General features: G+C 42.7%; 1 protein-coding gene across 1 annotated transcript in view; it reads right to left on the minus strand.

The window, feature by feature from the left end:
- KIF26B (kinesin family member 26B) overlaps window positions 1-24,632 on the minus strand; it is a 197,498-nt gene that overhangs the window by 13,769 nt on the left and 159,097 nt on the right. Inside the window, exons 11-12 of the mRNA XM_056486973.1 lie at window positions 11,699-11,861; window positions 7,142-10,568 (exon numbers count right to left, since the gene is read on the minus strand). Of these exons, the coding sequence (XP_056342948.1) occupies window positions 7,142-10,568; window positions 11,699-11,861 (3,590 nt within the window). The remainder of the gene's footprint in view (window positions 1-7,141; window positions 10,569-11,698; window positions 11,862-24,632) is intronic.

A 24,632-nucleotide genomic window follows, 5' to 3' on the forward strand; every position in this document is an offset into this window, starting at 1 on the left:
CCTTTCCTTTGACCTCTTTTCTCCTAGTTTATTTTACAGTGCACTTTGCCCAGTGCAGAGCACACAGCTATTCACTCGATGGATTTTCATACATTTTGCACAGTTCCCCTCCTGAAGGGGAAGTCATTGCCAGTGTTTTCAAGTGGAAGGCCCCTCTGATGATGCAGGGACTTCATCAGAAGTATTTATGGTGCCCATCTTGAGGTCAGTACTCCAAACACCAAAAAACCAAGGCCTATATTGCCAGAAAATCTAAACAGCAATCACCCATCCTCACAACTCAGATTACACAGATTGTATAGAAAGGACCATGTTACACCCAAACACCTGGAATAGGATACACTGAGAGGATCCATCATTCAGAAGAAAATTTTCTACATCCATCTCACTGTAAAATAACTCAGGCAATATTCTGTATTGACAGTTATGCAAGCCCACTGTTGTGAATTGATAAGAATTAAGGACACTTGAGGCAAGAAATCACTTGTTTCCTATTTATCAGAATAAAGCAATGCTTTTTAATAATATTCCATCCATATCTATGCTAGATATGTTGTTTCTCTACTGGTATAAGGAACAGATTGATATACAGCCAACTTCTAATTTTTTTCTATCAACAGAGTTCACTTCTATGTACCCAGTTTATTTCTTAACCTTGCTTTCTGAATTACTGTCTGTCTTTAAAAGAAGCTTTTCAGGGCAGTTTAGAGCTGGTGAACAAGTACTGCTGAAACCAGATCAGAAATCAGCCCTCCTGCAGCCTGGCAGGTTGACAAGTAATTGGGGAGATGCTCCAGGGCAGATGCACATCACCCACAATTCCTAGCAAAGAGAACACAACCAGAGTCTTTTCTAAACAATTCTCTCTCTTCAGGCTGCATTTTGGCTTAACAGGTATTTGTCAGCATTGTGGCATTATTTAAGAAGCTGGTTATTATTACTACAGCACTGTACTGGAGAGCTGCTCCAGTCACTTGGACAGCAAAGGCAGAGGCTGGAGGGGGAAGGGCTCTAAAGCCAGAACATTAGCTCCCAACAGGACAGTGGTGGAGGCATTCCAGTGAGCCAATTCTGTGGCAGTGTCAGGAGCAGGTTTTATTTACACCCAGCCTAATGGTGTGCGAGTCAGTCATGCATGTTACATGGAGCCTTCACTGCACACAATAGCCTGCTGCCACTTCCTCTATTAAATCATTCCTATGTTCATGTGGCTGAAAGCTCAGTGCTGGCATGCAGTAGTCAAGCGTGTAAAAAATGATTACTCTGATCCCTTTCAACACAGATTTGCTGCATGAAATGGCCTGGCTTTGACCTGGGAAAATCAATGCTGTTGTTTTAATGAACAAAAAAAAAAAATTGGAGCTGAAGCCTGCGCTTCCCCTCCCTCTACTCACCCCAGGGCTGTCCAGTCAGCAAGTCACATGCATAAAGTGGTCACCTGCATGCAAAGAAGCATTTACTCATATAATTCCAAACATCCTTTGTCATGGTAAAGGCATAATACAGGATATCAATTAGCTACCATCACTTGTAAGCAAGTTAAAGAAGAAATGCTGGAGGTGCCCTACAGCTTTCTGATACAAAAGGCAATTTTCAGCTCCCCACACTGTGCCTTAGGCAGTCTAAACATGAACCAAATTCCTTTTCACTTGGATTCAACAAGAAAAGCTCAGACTCTCTTTGTCGGTGTTTTGTTTCATCATTATCATTTTGGCCATGTTTCAAAATGTGATGCTTTGCAATATTGGTTGGAGACAGACATTCATAATTTACAGTCCATAGATTCAGCCTCTGGCTTTTTCTGCTGCTTTCATAGAAGGGGCTAAGTGCTTCCAGAGAGTAAATATGTTCAAGTATAGAGTTTTCAGGAATGTCTGAATCTCCATCTTTAAAACTATCCCACTAGTGAAACCCAGAGCACACTAGCATGAGAAAAAAGGAGGCTAATTGTAGATAGTTAGTCATGTCTTAACAGTCTGTCTTTTTATTAAAATGTTTAAAATCATGTAGTAATTTGCTCTTCTTTGGTGTTGAAAGTTAGTACCGAGAAAGAGCTGCAAGGAGTCATGAAACTTTATTACAAATGTCATCAAATGCTGAATCTTTAATTATGTGATGTCAGATAGCTCCCCGTGCAAAGAACAAACACACACACATACACCCAAATCCTATCCTGTACTGACAAAAGCAGGGTACTCCAGATTCTGAGATATGCAACCCCAATTCAGGTCATAGCTTTAAACTTCAGGAATTCAACCTTTGGAATTTTCCCAAAGTCTTGTTTCTACTTGGCCTGACTTTCAATAGTATCTCTTAGATTTTTGTTTTTTGATGCTCACTGATACTTAACATGTTAAGCATCAGTGGCCCTGACTTACCCAACTGGAAAGTGCTTTCCTGAGAAGGACTTTATGCCCAAAGTCTGATGTCTTTGAGCTGCCTCACATCTTTTTCTCATGCCCCGTGCCAGTTCTGCTCCCATGAGAGGAGCACACCAGCTGTGCACACCAGTGGTCCACACCAGCACCTGCTGCTCACCTGCTGCTCCCCCAGCCCTGCTTGGGCCACTGATCACTGCCCTCAGTGTTTCACCCTGCTGGCAGAAACCCCAGCACCAGCAAAGCTCCAAGCTCAGACTCAGCTCCAAAAAGCCTCAACTAGAGGAATCAAAGGAGAACACAAGAGAACACAGAAATTACACGAGTTGCCCAAGGTGATACAGTGAACCAGCAGCACACCAGAGACTACAACACAGATCTTGCAGCCCTGATTTGCTGCCCTGCCTGCCTCCATCTCGTATCTGTTGCACCCCAGGGATACAAATACAGCTTTGTAAAACTGAAGTTCAACCAGAATGCACCTTCTGAACATACACAGGAGTATGTGTTATAAGAGCATTCTTATCCCTGCCTTTCCATGGAGCAGCACTGGAATTTCTGAAGAGTTAAGAAATAATAAATAACTGCTGCAACTTTTAACTGTACAAATTATGCCCTAGCATTTCAATGCCTTGCTCAAGACAGCAGTGCCTACCCAAGAGAGAGGAGGCTGGAGCCAGAGACAGAAATATGGCTGAGATGCAGGAGGAGAAGGAAGAAGGGCCTGCCACAAAAGGAAAATAAAAAATGGATCTGTTTTCCATTGCTCAGCAAGGGCAGAAGAGGATGTATGGCAGAGCCAGGTGTGGCTGAGGTTAGGAGCCAAGGGTGCCTGTAATTCAACCCTGGATCTGGCTCTCACTTGACTGAGGGCATTAGGCAAGTCAGTAACACTTCTACCTTCATTTCTCCATCTGTAAAATGGGGTCTGGAATAATACTTACATCACAGTGTGGATTAAAGAGAAGCTACACAAAGCATTGAAATGTACAACTGTAGATCAGGGCTAAATAGTTTTGTTTCTGCCACAGTCACTTTGGGCCAATATACGCTGATATGATGTTAGAGAACCAATGTTAGCTGTTGGAAAAATAGGAATGTTTATTAAATTCATAAGTTAGCTTCAGGGGAAAGGCTTATGTGCTTCATGAGGCAAACACATGATTTTTCAATAGGTACCAAAATGCAAAAGGAATTTTTTTTTTACTATTAGTTTCTTCTAATTTTTTACATACATGATTTTGTACTGCACTGTCTGTGAACTGTACAGGTACCCAGGCACAGCCCAAAAATTAACCTTAGGCTAACAGTGAAGGATATGAACTAGCTTTATACTTCAAAAGCTGTCATTGTAGGTATGATGCTTCATGTATGACATTGAGGGCAGAAGCACCTACACATACAAATAATGCACTTAAGAGCACTGAAAGACAAGATCTTAATCTCGAGAAAAAAATGATGTCTCTCCAATGTGTCAGAACTTCAAAAGTAATTGTGAGATCTTCTGGTGATTCTCTTAAAGACTCTTTATAGCTCCTTTTACAGGGGCCTTGGGCTGATTCATGTTGATCGTGTCTGACAGCTAGCATTTCTGTTAATAATAATCATAAATAAAGTGGACAAGGTTGCCTGACCTGAAATGAGCATATCTATAGTGCCATATCCATTACAGCACAGTGGATCTGTGACCGCAAATCAGGAAAGGTCCAATGCTCTTGACACTTTGTATTAAAATAATACCTGTCTTTTAAAATCTCAGAACCTTTGTGTGCTGTCTTTTTCATTAAAAAGTGTTCCTTAAGAGATAACACTCACACTATAAGAAAGGAGATGCTACAGAGGATGAAAGATTGCAAAACTTCACATTTTTTCATTATACAATAAAAATGCATTTGCGAACAGCTCTATTCTCCCTTATATCTTAAATCCTCCTTCATGTTCTCCTGCATTGAAGTAATAATCCTGGTTTTATGCCATCATAAATCTGCTGACATGTGAAAAATTGTACTATTATCAAACACATCAAAACAGAATTATGATTTCACTGCTGCAGGACCAAATGCAAACAGGAGCTGGGTTATATGAAAGTGAAGCCTGATTAATTTCTGGGCAGTGGTTTTCTGCTAGAAATAGGGATGGTGGTAAAGATTGAGTTTTTAAAATTTCCATAAAACCCCTGGTTGCACTTATACACGAGTCATTCCAAACAATACAGGAATTACTTGCTGATAAAGAGAATCCTTCTCAAAAGTAAAATGTATCAGAGATTATACGCTGAGAATCTCTTCACATCAGGTGGCATGCTGAATTAAGAGCGAAGCCTTGTAAATTACTTTAAGGGAGGTCAGTGTGCCAGGCTATGCTGAGTCCATGGGGGCAGGCAATTTCCAAGGACACAGACAGGCTCCTCACTGAAAACCCTTCACCCCAGAGATTCATGTCCAGCATCAGGCAGATAATTGCAATGCTGCTGACGAAGGAGAGAGGAACCAACTCACAACAACAGGTAGAATAAGAGATTAATCTCCTGGCCAGCCAAAAAAAGGTCTATTTGGGGAAAAAGACAGGTCAAATGTTACACAGCAGTAAAAAAGCAGCAAAGCTAGGACTCCTCATTTTTCCTGCTAATGAAAGGTTCATACTTAAGCCAGCACTTGCTAATTTTGCATACATGCACTGTATGACAAACCAGTGTCACTGTTCTACCAGGTAGGCTCTTTGCTGGTGTGTCCTTCAGACTGCTACAAGAAGAATCTTAAACCTGAGTGTCAAATAGATCTCTCTTTCAACAATTCTCTTCTCATGACCACTGACACAATGTTTAGTCCTGCACAGGTATTATCAAAGCCAAACCTGTGAGCCAAAATACAGTCCTGGTATAAAGTGTGACACACACATATGAAGCTCGTTTGTAATTAGAACACTACAAAGACAATGCCTTTGTCACTCATATTTCCAGCCTTGTCCAGCCTCCAATGTTCTATCAAAGCAGAGAGAAGTGAAATGAAACAAGCAGTTTTGTGAGCATCACAGTAAACAAATCCTGGTCCTCTAGTGAATGAGTTTGGACATGAACTCTGGAGTCTAAAGAATCCAGAGACTCTGCCTGAAGTTTTCTCAGAGTATTTTTGTAAAATATCTCCCTTTGGGAAATAAGGAGACATTCTCTAGTATCTAATCTGTTCCCTCATCTGCACATCTGCCTGTTTTCACAGAACTTGATAAACTTTTCCATCTAAATGACCAGTGAAAAAAGTCCATATTAGATTGGCAGCTTCTCCACAAGACACAATCGAATTGTCAGTTTACACCCACAAATGCCATCTCCGTGGACAGCTTTGTTTTCCTTTTCCACAAGACAGAAATTATCCTTATCTTCGTTGCAAGTTATTATTAAAAGTTTATATTTGAAAGGGGTTTTTAGAGGACAATCAATTTAGTACCACTTAACTGAAGGGCTAGGTAAAGAGATTTTCTCAGAGGATGCAAAGTTTGCTTTAGAAATATTCAGTCATTTGTTCTGGGCTTGCATTACGTAGAATGATCACTTTCAGATGCATCCCCTGAACAGGTACAATCAGCTATGCTTTTATGGATGTTGTTTTAATAGCAGTTATCTATTGCATTCACATCTGTGCTGCACATGTTCTTTCTGGTACCAGAGCATAAAGAAAGTGAGAGTTATGCATTGCTCCATTCACTGGAATGAATTCCAGAGGAGAGTATCACGGCAAGTGGAATGGCTGGAGAATTAGGAATGCTATGAGAAAAACACATTTTGGACAGGCACAGCTACTGTAGAATAAATAGCTACTGATATTCCACATACCTGTGCCACCAAGTCCAATGTCAACCTGAATTATTTTCAGAAGTAGATTATGAAGTACTTGCACTACAGGTTGGGAAAACAGCACCCAGGAAAAATGTGAGCTGACCAGCTCAAGAATGGCCCCCATCCCCGTTCTGCAACTTTATGAAACTTGCTCTAGTGGAGTTACCTGCACAGACTCTTATGATATGATCCAGGAGGCTCTTGCTATCTAATTAAAGAATCCTGATGTAGAGTGAAGCTACTGGGGATTATGTTGGAACAAAGATGAAGCCTTCCCAATCCATTCCATGATCACTAGAAAAGTTTCAGATTTTAACATGTTATAGGGCAGTAGTTCCCATATATTGTTCTTAATATTATCTATTATTTGTTATCAATAGATTTCTGGGAAAAGGAGCCACAACTAAAAAGACAAGAGTCTCAGGTACGGGATAACATCTTTCAAGGGACATGGACATATTTTTATTCCATCTTCTATGTGGGGAGAAGGAACTCAGCAGTGGTTTCAGATGTAGGGCATCTTGCACCTTTGCACATCCAGAGCAAACACGGAGCAGAAGTTGGCTTACAAAAGATACAGCAAGACTGTGGTCTTGGGCTGAAACGTACATATTAAAGCACCTTTCTGGAATCAAATCAGAAGAATATTTGTATAAATAAATACTTGAATGTGGCTGTCACTGGTAACACTAACCAGCTTTTGTTCATCTAAAGTAAAACAAAGAGAAAGAGGTCAGGAGGAGACTCCACAGCAAAGGCAATACAACCACACAGGATTAATATATGTTCCAAAAACAGGCAGAGCCTAGGATACTTACCGTGTCCTTGCTTCCCAGCTAAGGGATGGAGCTGGTATTTAACTAGCTCACCCTTAGGCCAGCCTGGTACTAATCTGCTTTGGTCTGTCCCTCTGCCAGCACCACAAGCTCACCTGCATTCAGTCGCTTCTTTGGGGCTTTGAGGCTGCGGCACCGGCCGCTGGCGGAGCTGCTGTTCTCGCTCATGGAGTCCTGCGCTGAGGAGGCGCTCCCCGTGGCCTCGCTGTCCCTCATCATGCTCTCGTAGCCGCTGCTGCCCCCGCTGTGGTAGAAGAGGGCTGTTTTCCCCATGGCAGGGGGCAGCTCCCCGCTCAGCACGCTGCTGTTGTCGCTGCCGTGGCCGCTGCTGCAGCGGTGGGGTTTGCGAGGAGGGGTGATCTTGCTGTAAGGCGAAGGCAGCATGTGAACAGCTGGCTTCTCGTCCCCGGGCAGGGCCCCGCGCTCCTCCGGCTCCGAGCTTCCCTGCACGGCCCTGGCACTGGCGCTGCCTTGGAGCAGCTCTGAAATCCGCCCGTTGACGGCTCGGAGGGGCAGCTTGGAAGCAAGGCTGGAGCCCCGGCTTCTGCCCAGAGACTGCATTGACCAGGACATGTTCTTCCCACTTGGGGGCAAACTGGAGCTCTGCCCCACCGACTGCGGCAGGGACTTGGTGGAGAAGCTGAGCGTTTTGGTGGCGGAGGCGGAGAGGCTGCGGGCCTTGGGACTTGCCAGCAGGAGCTTGCTGACAGCGGAGATCTTGGACTGGCTGGCTTTTGGGGAGGCACCTGCGGACTGAGAGAGGCCCGAGTTGGTGGGGGAGGACATGGCACTGCGGCTGAGGCTCCTTCCAGCCCTGGGCATGGTGGTGTCTCTGCCAGGGCTCATTTTGGAGCTCACAGAGGACAGACTTTCTGCTCTTTCCAGCGACAAGCACTCGTAGTGGCTTCCTGTGGACCTCCCTAGGGAGTTGGTCCTGCTGGCGAGCTGCTCCAGCTTGGCACTGAAGAGCTTGCTGCTGCTGTTGTTGATGCTGCTGTCTATGGCAGAGCCTTTTTGTTTGGCATTCTGCTCCTCGGGGAAGCTGGCCAGAAAGGACACAGGCTGGCTTGAGGGACTGCTCGTGGTGCTGCTGGCTGCACTGTGCTGGGGGCTGGCTCTGTTCTTCTGATCCAAGCTTGATTTTCTCACAGGTGGCAGAGGAGGGGTCCCTTTGGGACGAGTGAGTATGCAGTGTTTGGGAGAGGCCATTTTCTTGTCAAGACTAGCCTTAGAAAACTGGGGGAGGGCAGGAGAACTGACTCCACTGCCGTCCGTAGAAGTGGGATGGAGATGACTGTCAGATTCCTCCACCCTGCTTGCCTTTGTGAGCCCTCGAGGGAGGCTACAATTCTTAAAGCCATCACTGGAATGAACAGGGCTTTGGGTTGCAGAGCTGGATGCTGCCACCTCACACCCATCCACAATCCTTTTTAGACTGTCAGAGCCTGGGGAAATAGAGGCATCCCCACTACTGGTGCTAAACCTGTCCACAGCGGACTGTTTTGTGCTGTGCTCAGGCTTAGCTGAAACAGTGACTGTATCAGGCCTTGGCCCGTCACTGCTCCCAGAGGTGTCCTTTTTAACATCATCTTCTCTCTTCAACCAAGGGTCTTCAAATTTGATAACCTTCTTAGCAGTGGGTTCTTTCCCATCATGGGGATGAACAGCCTTTGGGTCTGAAGTTACAGCTGGTGCAGCATCACCAGTGCCTTGAGCTTTGAAGGAATTAACAGCAATGCATGGATACACAGTAATGTTCGTCTTCATCGGGATGTAGCCTTCACAGCTGCTAAGACTTGCTGTGTTTTTGATTGTGACAGTAGTTTTGCCTAGAGCTGATATTTTACAGCCTTTGATGGGTGGCACTTTGCTGAAAGCTTCTTCCCCCATTTCCGACAGTATAAGCATGTTGTCAGTCACTGACTTCTGTTTGTCACTTACACAGATCATGCTGGCACTTTGTATGGTGCTTGCAAACTCAGAAACAGGGGGTTCTGCCATAGCTTCCCCATGCCCATAGCACGCCTGGGCTATGAAGCTGTGGCACGACTGTTCACCGTCACTCCCCGTGCTCATTTCACTCAACCACGAGCTGATGGATGAGCGCCTGCTGCCATCATCTTGGGGTTTGTCATCCAGACTCAGCTTTGGAAGAGGAAGGAACTGTGTGATGCTGACTTCAGACACAGGAGTTGCACTGGAATAACATTCAAGATCTTCAGAGATGCTGCTGATGATACTGACTGGCCTAGAGCCAGAGGCCAAAGCCTGCACAGAGCAGTCACTGTTAAAACTGATGATACTGGTCGGGCGCCCATTGTCAAGGACACCACTAATGGTCAGCTCTTCCACAAGGGTGAACACAAGCTCATCCTCTCCATTCAGCTCCAATGGCTGCTGCACAGTCACCATGGTTGTGCTCAGAATCTCCTTCTTGGATTCTGGAGAAATGCTTTGTTGCTGATCTTCACTGAGAACGGTCTCTTCAAAATCCCCATTGTTGGATGACACTGACTTTTTCATGATCTGAGGGCTCATGCCTACTGGTGGGGTCCGGATTTCTGGCTGTAATAAAGATTCAGTAGATGTCATGGCAGCATCCTTACCCAGGGGAGCTGGTGGGGGAGTGGAGCTAGGCAGGACTCCTTTCTGTGTGTAGACCTTGCACCTCTGGGAAGGAGAAGTTGGTGGTTTATACTCAGATGTCTTTGAGAGACTTGCAATGCCAAGCCGGGGTGAACCCATTGGCCGAGGTTTGCCTTCCACAAATCCACAGGTGTTGAGCCCTTCTCTGCTGCTCTGCAAGCTGGTGCTGTGTGCTAACTGGCAAGAGTTAAGCTCTTTACTAGAGCTGCCTGTTACACTTCTGGGAGAAGAAGGAGTTGAAAGATTGCTAAGAGCTCCAGAAGGAACAGGGGAGTGATTTCTCCTAGTTTTGCTGGGTGTTGTATTTGTATTTTCCTTAGCTTCTCTATCAGGATGCTGACATTCCAGCATGGTATCTTCCTTATCTGACTCTGGTAAGTGGCTAAGCTCTGCCAGCTGGCTTGAGACAGCACACTTAGACATCTGGTCTGAGCTAAATTGAGCAGGCATCTCTTCAAAGGGAAATTTGTCAGTCTCTTCGCTGCCATCTATGCAATCCAGTCTCTCCTGGAGCTCTGCAAAGGTGTTGCACTTCAGGCAGTCTCTTTCAGATGTGCTGGGCCCGGATTCACTAACTTCCTCCAACCTGCCCTCATTTTTGGTCTTTTGCAGAGCAGGAACGATGGGAACAAAGTCAGGGGGACCCTCGTTATCCGTCAGCTCCTTGTCAGAAAGGGCAGTGCCATTGGGGCCAACGTAGATCACCGTGTCACACGACTGCTCGCTGCTGGATGAATAATCAGGATCACTTGATAAGTGCAAAATAGGGAAGTCTGGGTCCACAGTGTTTCTAGAGTGGAAAGGCCTCAGCTGGGTTGGCCTTCGCATCCGGCCCTCCTCACAAGAGCTCTCTCCTCCAGAAGAGCTTGATGTGTACTGCAACATGAGAGAGAGAGAGAGAGAGAGAGTCTATGACATTTCAGCATTGCAAGCTGGTCCTTGCACAAACTGCATACACAACAAATTAGTGGTCACACATGAACTGCGAGATCACTAAACTAAGGCACAGAGCTCTGAAGCTGCTTATCCACAGCCCTAAAGCAAACACACATTGATGTTCAATAATGGAGAACCCAAAGCCCCAGCTCTGAGTCTCACTTAAGATCATATGACTAACAAAAAAAAAAAAAAAGTACTAAAAATATGGATTAAGATACCTCCCTTAACCGAGCCTGACCAAAGAAATCAGATATTTGGTAAAGGCTTTGCTGATTTTGTGTATGTGTGTGTACATTTGTGTATTTGAAGAGGAGCAAGAAAAACTCATTACATATGACCCCATACTACCAGTGTGTGGAATTATATAACGTGCTCTCAGAGGTCTCTGGAGACACAGTGCTCTGATGGTGTGTGGACTGAACCCTTCATCTGTCTCTCTTCAATCAATTGACAAAAAAAGCTTTTGTTAGTCTGCCAGTTTAAATTAAAGGCATAAAATTCACTTATTCTGTCCAATTCACACCATAAGTTGCACAGAAGCAACCAGAACTCTCTAACATGAAAATGGATATAGTCCATCTTGACTCTACTAGGAAAATCTATCACCCATATTTAGAAGTAGTAAGAATGAAAAGGTCCTCAATGCTGGCAATGGACACAATTGTTTTGCATTTATTTTGCTTTCACACTCTCTGAGAAGCACAGAGAATCTAATTCTTAATTAATCCAAATTTTCTGTAACTCTACAGCAGTTTCACTCCGTATTATTTCATTAGCACTAAGAGCATAAAGGAAAATAAATGCTCCCTGACAGCTATATTATTAAACAAGGTCAGCTTACAAACCTGCTACAATAGATGTGTCTCAACTTACTCCTCTGAAGCTGAAGCATTTACTCCTCTGATATTGCTCTCTAACACTTGCCTAGGATTGGGTACATACAACACAGACACTTTGGAACTGATTACTGATTTTGTTACATACTGCTACACCCAGTTAAGGATCCTTCACAATCCTTCTTCCTCCTTCCTCCATCACTATAAGAAGGGAGTTGCACATTGTCTTACCTTAGTTTTCTTTTTCTTCATCCTGAGGACCCTTGAGGCAATCTGGATGGTGGAGAGTGTCTCAGCATAGTTCCCTGCAGCAGCTGAAATGTGAGCTATCATCGTGGTGCGGCAGTTCATATTCCCCAAGGACTCTCGCAGCAACATGGTCAGCTTGCTGTCTCTGCAAATAAAATTAATTAAGGCTACATTAGCCAGCAAGGTTTCGCTTTGGCCACCATGATGTAACGTGGGTCTTGGCAAGTTATCTTCTCCTCTTTTTAATGGAATCCTAATTAGTTTCCTTCCTCAGGTTTGCACTATGTTGTGCAGCTGAGCATGCTGAAAGACCCTGGACTACAATTCAAACTTCTTTTTGTTTCCCATTTCCCCTTTTCTGTCTCCTTTTGGTCTCAGTCCTTCTCCATTGTTACTACTGCTAACAGAGAGATGCAGACCAGCACAGGAGACTGTTAAGGAGCCACAGCAGCAAACATCAAACTGCTGCTCTTTTCAAGTGCACAGTGCACAGACAAACCCTGGCCCAGCTCTGGGGGACAAGAGGGTACTGGATTAGATTAGAGAACACAATTTTTTTGTTACCTTCTAGGGCATTGGGTAACTTGATATTAATAACAGTTAAGTCACCGAAGTCAATTTTGGATGATGCTGGTAAAATAAAAACCAATCAAGTCTTCAAACTTCACACAATTGTTCTTTCATATTAGATCTTTTCTTTCACTGAGGCAGAAATCAAATTTTCTGTTCTTGCCATTTACTCTATTCTTGCCATTTACTCTATTGTTCAGCATCAGATAGCTTTTGAAATGTTCATGCCTAATTATGGGGCTGTCTGTGACCGGACTGAAAATATGACTTTTAACAGAATAATGATGCATATATAATACTTTTGAGGTGGCCCTGACTAATCCTGTAGTCAAAAATGCACAACATACAATTTTTAAAGAGATCTTTAGCTCCATGGTGTAGAGGTCAGCTGCATGGTTATTTGGGAAATGGCATTCTCTTGAAGAGTGTCTCCCCTATGCTAAAGGTTGTGGATGATGGCTACATACATCTGGAAACAAAGATAGCAACAGCCTGATATTTTTCTATCACTAAAGGAATTGCATTCACTGTTGTAAGGATGGTGGTACTTTCAGTGGTTACAGATTGGATTTTTGGGGCTCACTGTTCAATATCTGCAAACAACCTATGGTGCATGTGTGTCCTTGTTCATTCCCTTGAGATTTCTGCATAAAGCTGCAACTGCTGGGAACTGAAGCTATGCCTACTGGATGGGACCAATGGGCAAACACCAAAACTCTGGGACCTCTCTCTTTGATTGAATAAAACATAGCATTTGGGCTGCGTATTTTGATGCAATAGCTCTGGAGAGTTCTCATCTCCTGAGGCTTCCTGCAGTTTCAGGTCAACTAGAAATACTGAAAATAAAAGATTTTTTGTTTCAGGATTTCTGCTTCCATCTGCTCCAGACACATTGATGGCAGTCTAGTGTCTTTGAGAAGTAAACAAACATCCACAAAGATATACTGAGACAGCCTCACTCCTTTCACTTGTGACCTAAGGCTGCTTTGAACCCACAGATCCAGAGTTACTAGGCTGCTGTGTCTCAGGTTAGAGTCCCTCCTTTCCATCACGGAATAATTAAGATGTCAAATTTTGTACATCAGTTACTGCCACTCCAGTGCAGAGTAACACGGAAATTATTAACACCTCCACAGAAATCAATAACAAGCCTTTCATTTGCCAGTGCTTCTATCATAGCAAAACATGAGACGACAGGGGAAAGTGCAAAAGAATACATTCTAAGCATGTTGGTCTCCTGAGAATGCATTGCCATGCAGCCAGCATCAGCACTGAGGCATGGCTCTCCTAGGGGTGTATGCATTAGGAATGTAAAATAATCTGTGCCATCTGCCTTGTACTGAAATACCTACTTGCAAGAAGAATAATGATACTGAAGAAATATCTATTTATAATTCATCCTCTGACATGGATGGGAAATAAAGGGCAGATTTGTAAAGGATTGAAGCATGAACCTAGCAGTAAAAAGCCCAGCTAGCACTGATTTCTAATTTCAGAGTTTGTTCATTCAGCACAAGCTACATTTTGACTCTCAACTTCACCTTTATCTCAAGTCACTACTGGACACTGAAAAATAACATAAAGAGGAATAAAGTTACTAAACACAGATTTTTTGGTCAAATCTGGACATTGTCATAAGACAAGTTCAGCTCTCACCTACTAACTTCTGAAGGAAAGAATGAAAGAAAATAAATGAGAATATAAGACACAAAATTGTGTGGCCTAAATTTTTAATTCACCCTATCCTCTTTAATTAAAATATTGGTAAAATGTTCTGGATGTCTCACTGAAATTTGCTTGGCAGTCAGTGTGAGATACAAAGTAGATGCTTTGTTCTTCTGAGTGCTGGCATGGTATTTCTGCCTGAAAAAATTGAAAGGCTATGAATTATATCATTAGGTCATTTGTGAGCTGTTACTTGAAAATGCAAAATTTCCTGTGAAAGCAGAGGTTTTACAAAGAGGAGATCTCCACTTCTGCACTGGAAAGGCTTTGAGAATCAAGACCTTTGTTGATCCTCTGACTCTGCAAACCAAACTAAGGCACAGGAAGTTTTGAAGAAAGCAGAGGATTTGCTGCTCCTAGGTGTATGTTGCTCACTGTGTTAAGCAGAGGCTGGCTAGCAGAAGGTCCCAGATTTCTCACAGCAGCAGAGTGAAATGCATCAATGTCTTCATGGCAAATAAGAGAACTTCAGGAATGCTAATGGTCTATTTCTGTTCTGCTCCAAAAGTAATAAAAATTATAGGTCAGAGCAGCACAATGACTCCATTTTATATACCTGTCTTCATTTTAAATGTATTTCTATCCCATCCACTAATATTTTTATAGTTCAGGAAATTTACCCTAAACCATCATGATTATGGGGATATAAAACACACAAGAAACTCAAGGTGGGGTCAGGATACCACACTTCAGACTCCAAAGCCTGTATATCAATAAGTAAGTCAATTTTGTAGTCTTTTCAGTACTTAAAAGTCACCTCATTGTTTTTCTATCTAGATCACTTGGTGCAATAAAATACATTACCTTTACTTGTAAACCATTTCTTGCCTAGCTTCTTAGACAATCATGGCTACAGAAAAAAAAGCTACTAAATATTATTCCTATATATCCCACACAGGTAAAAACCAAAAATAAAGCATGCAAAGCTGTAGCTCTGGAAAAGTCCAGAGGCAAGAGCCCTGTGTGCAGGAGATAAACTCGGTATCTCTACGATGTGTGTCAGCAGGCATGGCACAGAGTGCAGACTGCCAGGCAGAGAGCTTCAGTGCACTCCACAGAGTAACAGCCCTCCAGCTGAAGGACTTACCTGTTTTCCTGCTGTTTTTCTGAATCTCTCAAGAGGAACCCTAGCAGGTATTGAACCTCACCAAGAGAGATGGCAGTGCTACAATGAGCAGTGTTCTCTACTTCTCTTCGGAGACCACCATGCAAATTGGGATCGATGTAAATTAGTCCTTTCACTAAGGAGGAAGATGTAGTTCTTCCTTTCAGTAAGAAGAAAAGATGTACATCTTCATGCTTCTCTTATACATATCTGTATTTCCCTTCCTCATGAATGATTAATTATACTCAACTTCAAACAACACAAAATCTTACACTGAAGAATGAAGCATGCAATATCATGATACGTGTCCTTGGACACTGCATATATCCCAGTTGCCTGTGTACATTTAGTCTTTAATTTTGTGACTGGATGCTATTTTTCCACTAGAGCCCTGCTTTGAAACCTGCACAGAATAAACAGTGCTCACTGAACCATAAGTTACATTATCTTTCATTTAATCCTTGCCTTGCAATGTATGGATTTATGCCTTATTTACTGTTAGGACTATACAAACTCTGTTCTGAATTCTGAATGACCAATTTCTTCAAAGGCTCTTTATAATTTTTTCTTCCCCCTGAGGAGCTTGTCAATGCAATATCTGATTAATGCCTCTGAGGTGAGGTATATATTCCTCTGATAACACCTGAAACATTGAAGACTTCATTAAATATAGGTGTTTGGTGTGAAGCACAGATCTTTCACAGTATTGATTATTACACAGTCATCATATTCAAAGTACAGCTAACTTAGACTTATCTTGAACAGCAAATGGGGCAGCTGGTTCTCAAATCAGGATACCCAAAAAAACCAGGAGCATACAATTAGTAGCCCATCTAAAAATTTTAGGAACATTGTCTGAACTAGTCTGAAGGTAGTATTGGGTCCTTTCAGAATACCTCCCTTCTCTTCCACAGTCCTCCATCCCATCCTCCATATGTTTATTGACAATGACCACATCACTATACAGTCCTTAGTCATGTCTAAAGCAGGTCTTTTATCTGTCTCAAAAAAGATGGACAGAGAACACTTAAAGGACACAGTCCATAACCCATTAATTTTCTGACCCTTTAGCAATTGATTTCATGATCCAAATGCTGTTATTATATGTATTTTATGTAATTTCATGTGGATTTGTGGTTACACTTCAATGAAACATCAGCAAGCCTGGAACATTCCAGTGTATCAAATAGCCTCAATTGCTAAACTAGCTGGCAGCAGCAGCTGGCTGCCACCTTTTGTTTGGACAAGCAGTAGAGAAGGAAAAGATTACTTACAATTTACCAGGGGGTTTTGCTAGCATTTGCTACCTGTAGAAAAGCACTAAGACTTTGGAATAACATGCTCCTTTCCTGCACTGTAGGAAAGCTGTGCTCTCATATGTTCATACCCTATTTGACATCCTCTTCTCTGAGCAGACAATCCTACACTCTTCTATCAGTGTCTGTCCCAGGCTTTCCCCATCTAACCTTTTTGCTTGTTCTTATTCATACCATGACACTCATCCCCAGTTCCTCCCAAAAACAGCCTGGCAAAGCTCAGTTTCTTCCTGCAGTGGCCTAAGCAGCTACACCAGACTTTGACATCCTCCAGCATCACTGCTAGACCTTCTTCCAGTATTAAACTCCTCTTTTGTCCCCCTCTTCCTCCTATTAATGTCCTCCACTCTCACTGCCTGATCTTCAAGGACCCTTTCCCCACTCAAGTTCCCCCCCAGCTGTTCACTGACACCCAGCAGAGCAGCCCCAAAATGTGGTTGTAATTTGGCATGGCTGCTGTATCATGCTGCCAGGTGAGGGGGCAGAGAATGCTCAGTGCCTTCCTGGATCTTCCTCTTCCAGGTCCTCCAGATTTTAAGAAAATCTGTGTGTTCAAAGTGAGCTACATAGAAAAGAGGCAAATGGTAATTGCTTTTGTTTAGGGCTGCAAAATAGAATTAATGAATAGAAAATAAAGCAATAAGAATAAATATTTTGCTCAGGAAATTCGCAAGAATTTTTGTTGCCCAGCATTTTATCCTGTGTATGGGAGACACAAACACAGAATTGTTTCACAAAAATGAGGCAATACTAGAGAGGAAGATCCAGCTGAAGTTATTCCAGTTGGAATAATGATTTTTCTGTGCAATTATTTACCCCATTGTATTACATACTTTGTTTTGTTTCCTGCATTCCCCCCCGCCCCCCCCACCTTAATAACAAATATTTTCTTTGTTTTCTCTTTCCTCTCACCCCACTACTATGCAGATTTTGGCTATTCAATGACAACAGCAGCATCATCAGAAATAGGAATAATAACATTCCACAAGGGAGACAATACAATAGTACAGCTAAGCTTTAGGAAGTGCAAGACAGTGTGCTATCTATTACTCATATACCTTAGTGTCTTCCTAGGCACTTGGCCAAAAGGAGAAAGTTGTCAACTCCCTCCAGGTGTTATTGTTACAGCATCAGATGATGTATGCCCTCAGGTGTCTTGTAATCTAATTATTTATAGAGGTATGTCAAAGAAAAAAAATCTCAGTAACTATGACAGTCATTTTTGATCATCAAGTCTTAACTCTGCTCCTTTGAGCTGATGCACTGCTTTATTCACAGTAATAAATGTTTACATAACAAAGGAACCACATAAAGACTATATTTGGTTTTGGCTCTTACTACATGGGAATAATCTCTACAAAGGACAGTTTATAGCTGAAAAAGCACAAGCCAGCAGTGGATGTTACAGGTGTGTAACAGCTGAGTTCACTATGAACCAGTACAGTTTGCTTAGTTATGTCTTTCCTTTCTGGTAATAATTTTGATAGAGAAAGAGAGAGGAAATGGGAGCAATGTGTGTAGGCACAGGCAAAATGAGTCCAGGTGGGGAGATAAAGCCCTTGGAGGTTCAGCCATGTGAGCCTGGCTTTGTTAGGAGAACAAAACGAGGCAGTGCAAGAAAGATGGGCAACGTGTTGGACCTTTAACCTGGGGAATTCTTCACCTGCTGAAACGAGGCACTGGGGAGACAATGGACTTGTTCCAGGAGGAAACTGACTAGCCTGGAAGGGAAAATGAAGCAGAGTGGAAATTTCCACTGCCACTGCAGTTAGTATATCTTGTATGAGGTGCACTAGCACAGAACACTGTGCTCATGGCAGAGGGGGAGCCAGCTGAAAGGACCACACTAAGGGGACACTGGGCTCAGGTTCAGTACTGGGGAACTTCACATCTGGAAGGGATGTGACACTACAGCAGTCAAGAGGTCAAAAGCAGGAGAAAAGTGTTGCTGCAGCCAAGTATGGGACTTGTATAAGTGCATTTAAAATGTAGGGGGTTCCCCCTACAATTGTTGTCTAAGAGAAAATTTCATATTGCTGAACAATCCTTTTGCCTGTGACAACTTAGGAGCATGTGGCAGATGCACAAAAGAGCATCTTTTGTTTCTTCTTACCAAGGGCAGAAAAACAAATCAATGACAGAAGGACAAAACCCATTGGTGAGGCTGCACCTCAAATGAGTTCAGTTTTGGGCCACTCACTGCAAGAAGGACATTGAGGTGCTTGATCATGTCCAGAGAAGGGCAACGGAGCTGGGGGTCGTTCAGTCTGGAGAAAAGGAGGCTGGGGGAAGATCTCACTGTAGATTCTCTATAACCATCTGAAAGGAGATTGTAGCAAGATGGGGGTTGGCCTCTTCTCCCAGGAGCCAGGGAACTACCCCTCTCACCATAAAAAGGGCTCATTCAAGAGCTGTAACTTTTGTACAAAAGTTGCTCTAAAGCTGATAAAGCTTAAACAGTCCACAAAACTGACAAGAGTACCCTGTTATTCATAAATGACACAGAAGTCCCCCATGTTTTCAAGGTCTTGTTGACTGCTATCACAATAGAACTCTCTCCCAGTAAAGCCATGGCTATCACATAACTCCACTTTTACCTTTACATACTGAAGTCTGCATGGCTTCTGACAGTGCCAGCCCAGCTCCAAGCTGGGCACCACCACACTAGCTCTAAAGACACACATTTCCTCCATTTTCTCATTCCTGTCTTGTGCCAGCAGTGGAGAAGAAGTCACATAAGCTTAATTCAAAAAACTCAACCAACAAGAGAAAGAAGTTCCTCTCAGCCTTTGCCCCAGCTCTGGCAAAACCAAACAGAAGACATATACCCTTACAGCTCAGTATGTTACTCTAATGAGAACTCAGAGATCCAGATGTAGCTTAAAGTCACAGCAAGTTCAAGTTTTGGGGTGGGAGAGGGGAGGTGATTTAGGAGCACAGGTCTGCTGAGGCCAGTAATTATTTCAGAGAGAAAAGTACACTGAAAATGGAAAAAATGATCCTTCTCCTCTCTGTACTTTGAAATACGGCACAGAAACAAATACTGTTCACAAGCAGCCATTTAAAACATCCAAACAAAGCTCAAAGATAAGCAAAATGAAAAGGATCGTGGTGGTCTGTCTCATTACAGTGCCAGCTCCTAATAAATGCTAGCTGAAAAACAGAAACTCAATTAATCCAGGGAGCTAATTAGGCTCAGCAACTCTACGTTAGAACTAAAGCCAGTTTCCCCAAAATCAGCAATGCCACTTGTTAAAGAAACATGCTCAATAAGTAGAATGTGATTTACAGGAGAAAAAAAATCCTGCAGTTAAAACCAGCAATGATAAATAATAGGGACTCTGCATTTGGCTAGGCAAACTTCTACCATGATACACTAATAAACGGAAGGAAAATGTCTTCTCTCTCCCCATGTCCCTCCTTCCTTGGCTCCCTTACTTGGAAGTATTATGGCAACCACAGGTTTGGCTCAGCTTATCTTATGGTTTAGTTCCTTTATATGAGAAGACAACACAGTTGCTATGGAATAGCAAGGGAGCAGCTCAGGAGCCTGCCTGCCTCTCCTCTGGGCTGCCAGTGCCCTGACAGTGCAGCAGGAGTGCTGGGAAGGGAAGGCTTGGAATGCAGCTGAACAGTGCCTGTGCCTCTAGGGCAGTCACAGGGGGAAACACATAGCAAGGAAAAGCATGCAGAAACACTCCCTGACAATCTGCTGAGGACAATTCTGGAAAGCACCTTCACACCAGTCCCTCTGGAAAGCACCTTCACACCAGCCCCAAGGAGGGCTCAGATCCACATGTACCCAGGGGTGGAACACCAGGGCTAATTCCTCAAACGAAAATCAACTGCAAATATTTGTAATTGATACATGAATATTCAGGATCTTTTGGGAGGCTCTCATAATTACTTCATTCTGCTGAGGCTCATTTGATCTGCACTAGTGACAGCAGTTTACACTCCTTCATCAAGACGCCAACAATTTGGCAGCATGACCTTCCCAGTTTCCTGTGCTGGAGAGCAGCTCTAGTTATTCTAATTGCAATCCCAAATGGAGTGGTACCTGAAAATAAATTGACTGCTGTTCAGTTTCAGAAACCACTCCACTTGGCACTGCTCCTTGTGTAAATAGATAACATCTCCAGGAAACTGGGAAGGTCACTAAGCAAAATACTTCACATTTTGATAAGTAAGATTTTATATGTCAACCTCCAAGAGCCTTCAGACTGCAGCATTATAGCAGAGGGCAATGGAAGTGCACATACTCCCATGTGGAAAGGGAAAAAAAAAGAAAAAAGAAAGCAGACTTTGGTTTTCATTAATGATATGGAAATTTTACAGTTCATGTATGCTGCTCATTAGATATATTCCCCAAAGAAAGTTAGGCTCAGCAGCTCATACTGCCTCTGCACCTGCACACAAGGTTGTCTTATCACCTTCAGAAATAAACTTCTAGGCTTTTGGCAAATTGGAAAAAAGTTTGAGAAAATAATATGCAAAGTTTGAAGATAGTAAGTCTCTGTAAATGCTGGAAGGATTAGCAGCTGGGTGGATGGAGAGAAATCTTACTTGTGCTCCCACAGAATTGAGATAAATGTCTTCAATTCTATTCTTGAACACACCAGAGAAAGCACAGAGATGAGAGAAATTCCCAAGCACAGGAATATTTTTGGCCCATATTTACACACTTTTAGATGCCAGACTGAGAGACAAGTTGTTAGAAACATTATGTTCTTGATGCTGGTGCTCACAAAACTGTTCATTTAGATCAACAGCAAAAAAAAAAAGGCACTGACATGATACTGGGTCCTGACTAAAAACTGTCAAAACCCAATGTAAAGCAGTGAAAACACGAAACCATCAACATTAAAGCAAAATATACAGTCAGAAGCCCCAAGTCATGCTTCCTTTTCTGGTAATCAATGTCATACCTTTTAAATTTCCTTTTCACATACAGCTCCAAATTGATTCACGGAGATGCATGAAACTGCTAAAACCTGATAAAAGAAGCAATCCCTGTCTGTTGTCAAGGAAGATGAACTTTGCAGCAGCCAAGCCATCTGCCAACTGGGATGGGAATTAAGCAGGTGAAGCAAGTTCCAAAAAGGAGGAATTTTTAATGTCATCTGCCATTTCCAGCAGACACACACTGGACCCGGTTGTTCAGCTCCAAACCATCTACAAATTAAATACCCATGACTTCCATTTAAGAATAATGTATTGGCATGTACAGGGAATACACAAAGATCCCAGACAATATGTATAACTCTCTAAAAATCAGGGTAAGTAATAGGGGTAAGTATGGACTTAGCTAGCTAACTTCACATGTTCCTTTACTTTAGAGAAGAGTAAGAAAGCTGACTTTCTCCATTACACCTATTTCTTTAAAAACCTAGGTCTGGAAGCCAATTGCACTTCAAGGCCTGTATTTTCTTTACAATTTACTCAAGGGTCAAAATAAGTTTCTTAGACACCTGCAACAACGCTTGCAGAATCAAGTGAACAGAGCACTCTGTGGCCTGCAAATCCTTGGCCTCTATATTTGTACTGCCAACAGTCAATAGGGGTGGGGTGACCTTGTTAGGAAGTGGAGAGACAGCAGGAACTCCTTTCACATAAAAATGAATGGCTATCAGACAGCCAAAACTCTCAGCCACAGATGGGCTGAGCTACTCACACAACTGGCTGATTTAGAGATGTGATGAGACAGGCTGAGCAATAGCAGGGATGATGGTGACTTGCATGGCAAATAAAGATCATAGACAGATAAAAAATCCCTGCCTGTGCCTGTGTTTTGGTTAAATCCACAAACCAGCCCCCAAAATCAGGATTTTATTAATTGAAATCCACTGGCACTGTGGTCCAAACCCAGCTGTCACTGAAATCTCCAGAATAGCTCCCATAAGCTTCATCAGCATCTGAACTGGGTTTTTACAGATTTAGTGACAGGATACATGAGACAAAGACTAAACCAGTCCCTTCTGACGTCAAATACATGGCAGGAAATTAAACTGTGGAACCACAGGCAGGTTTATGATGACAGTTTTGGCAGCACAGGACCAAATCTAGCAGCTGGTGCAGGGCAGCGGGAATTCTGTCATCCATAAACACAGGCATAAGGAAACTAAATGTTTTTATTCTTTTATATCTCTCACACTCCATCATACTTCATTCATAGAGGAGCCTAAAAAAACCCTGAGGGACTCCAGGCTATGCAAGTGCAATGTACTGTAAGTAAAAGTAACAAAATTGGTATATAAATATTTTTAATCTATATATTTGCTATTTAAATCAACTGGAGATAGGCTGTATCAATACATTTATCTTCATCCATGCAGCAATTTAAAAATTAAAGTGATGCATTTTTCATGTTATCTGAAGTTTCACTCCCCCTTTAAATAGATTTATTTTGCCCACTGTAGTAACATTGATTAGACAAGATTCTCAATAGCCTCTTGTATATCTAACACTTCAGAGATCTTCTCATAGCCTGCCACAGTAAAGGAAATGAACTCTCTGAAACTTGCTGGTTAGCAATTGTTACATTTGTAGTAAGAAATGTTCCTACAGTTGCTCGCTGTTTTACCTGAGGAGACCAGAACTTGCTTTAGAGCCCAGTATTATATCTATTCTGCTCAGAAAAAGAGCTATAAATTTGAATATTTCCATGTTAACAGCTGCCTCTCCACAAGGCTGATAGTCAGAACAGAGCTGTGAGTGGCAGAAAGCAATATATGATACTAAAGGTTGTATGTATTTAATTTTAAATCACAAAAAGATCTCTCTTAAGGTTAGCTGTTCAAAATACAAGAAGAACGAAAACAAAATTTCATAGGTAAGCTGAACCAGTCTTTCATAAAAAGATCCTTTCAAACTTTAACTATCTTTAAAAAGCCTCAGATTGGAATAATTTCCAATGTGCCTGGAAGGTCCTACTTCTGTTTACAAAGCTGCTGCTGATACTCAGAAATTCCCACAGCTGAAAATAGTTGAGGCTTGAGTACTTTTTGGCAAAGTACTTATTTTAGCCTTACACTCTATCCTTGGCATCTGCTGTTGAATTTAGACAGACAGGATGCTATAAGGACATTTGGCCTGAATCAGTACAGCCATTCTTACATTCTTAAAACTGGCTTTTAAAGGTTTACAGCCCAACTGCAGCCTCCTTCCTGCATCCCCTCTGCATGCCTGCTGTGAGCTCCTAAGGACACAGCAAAGACTTCCTCAGCATTCAGTCAACCCAACCCTGGCCAATACATCTGGAGACATAGAGAGGCCAGGAGGAAAGACAGTCATCCTGGTAAAGACAGCACATGGACAACCACCATAGAGGGAGAAGGAGGAAAGAAATGCATTGCTTGGTCCTGTGAACCTAAGCCCCATGAGACAGCATCAAAGCACAGATGATGTATGGGCTGAGAAGAAACTGAATTTTTAGCTCCTGCCTCTACCCAGTACAGAGAACAATATAATCCTCCTTAAGCATTTAGAAAACCCATCCTTAAAAACATTATGGCTTTGTAAAACTGCCCCCACACATTTCCATTTAGTAGTGTCATGCCAACTCCTTTTCTATTTGTTCATGCTCTTTGGTTTCCATTGCTCTCCCTCCCCAGGGATGGGAATGCTCATGGCCACATGTACAGACACGTGCTCTCTATCTCTTAATTCTATTTGGGTATGCAAGCCAAATTAATTTCATTTTCTCTCATGTGAAATACTCCCCTTGCCAGACTTTCTTGTGCTTTCTTCAGTCTCAATTCATCCTTCATCTATATGGAAGAACAGCAGTGCACCCAGGAGAGGAACTGCTAGCGCCTTGCATAACTATTACTATTTTTCTGCTGTCATTCCTAGTATCTCCTCAGATTTCATTACCTTGTCACTGTTAATTTAGCTGTGGACACCTGTGATCATCAGCCAGCATGCTTAAATCAGCACACACCCCATCCCCTTTCTAGCTGATGAGCTCCCAGATTGCATCAGAAATTATTAGCAGTCCATCAGGGACCTTGCATCAGTGCCATTTGTATTACTGGAGCCCTCGAGGTCCCACAGCTGCTCCCATCTGATGTTCTGATCTGCCTTTGTACAGATGATAGCTCTCAGCTTTGTGGAAGCAGCCACTATGATTAGCATGTTCCTGCTTTGTGTGCCAAGGCTGCTGGTAATAACACCAAATAAAACCTCTCCTAAAACTGCT

The sequence above is a fragment of the Oenanthe melanoleuca genome, chromosome 3 (genome assembly GCF_029582105.1).
Source record: "Oenanthe melanoleuca isolate GR-GAL-2019-014 chromosome 3, OMel1.0, whole genome shotgun sequence".
NCBI classification, from domain to species: Eukaryota; Metazoa; Chordata; class Aves; order Passeriformes; family Muscicapidae; genus Oenanthe; species Oenanthe melanoleuca.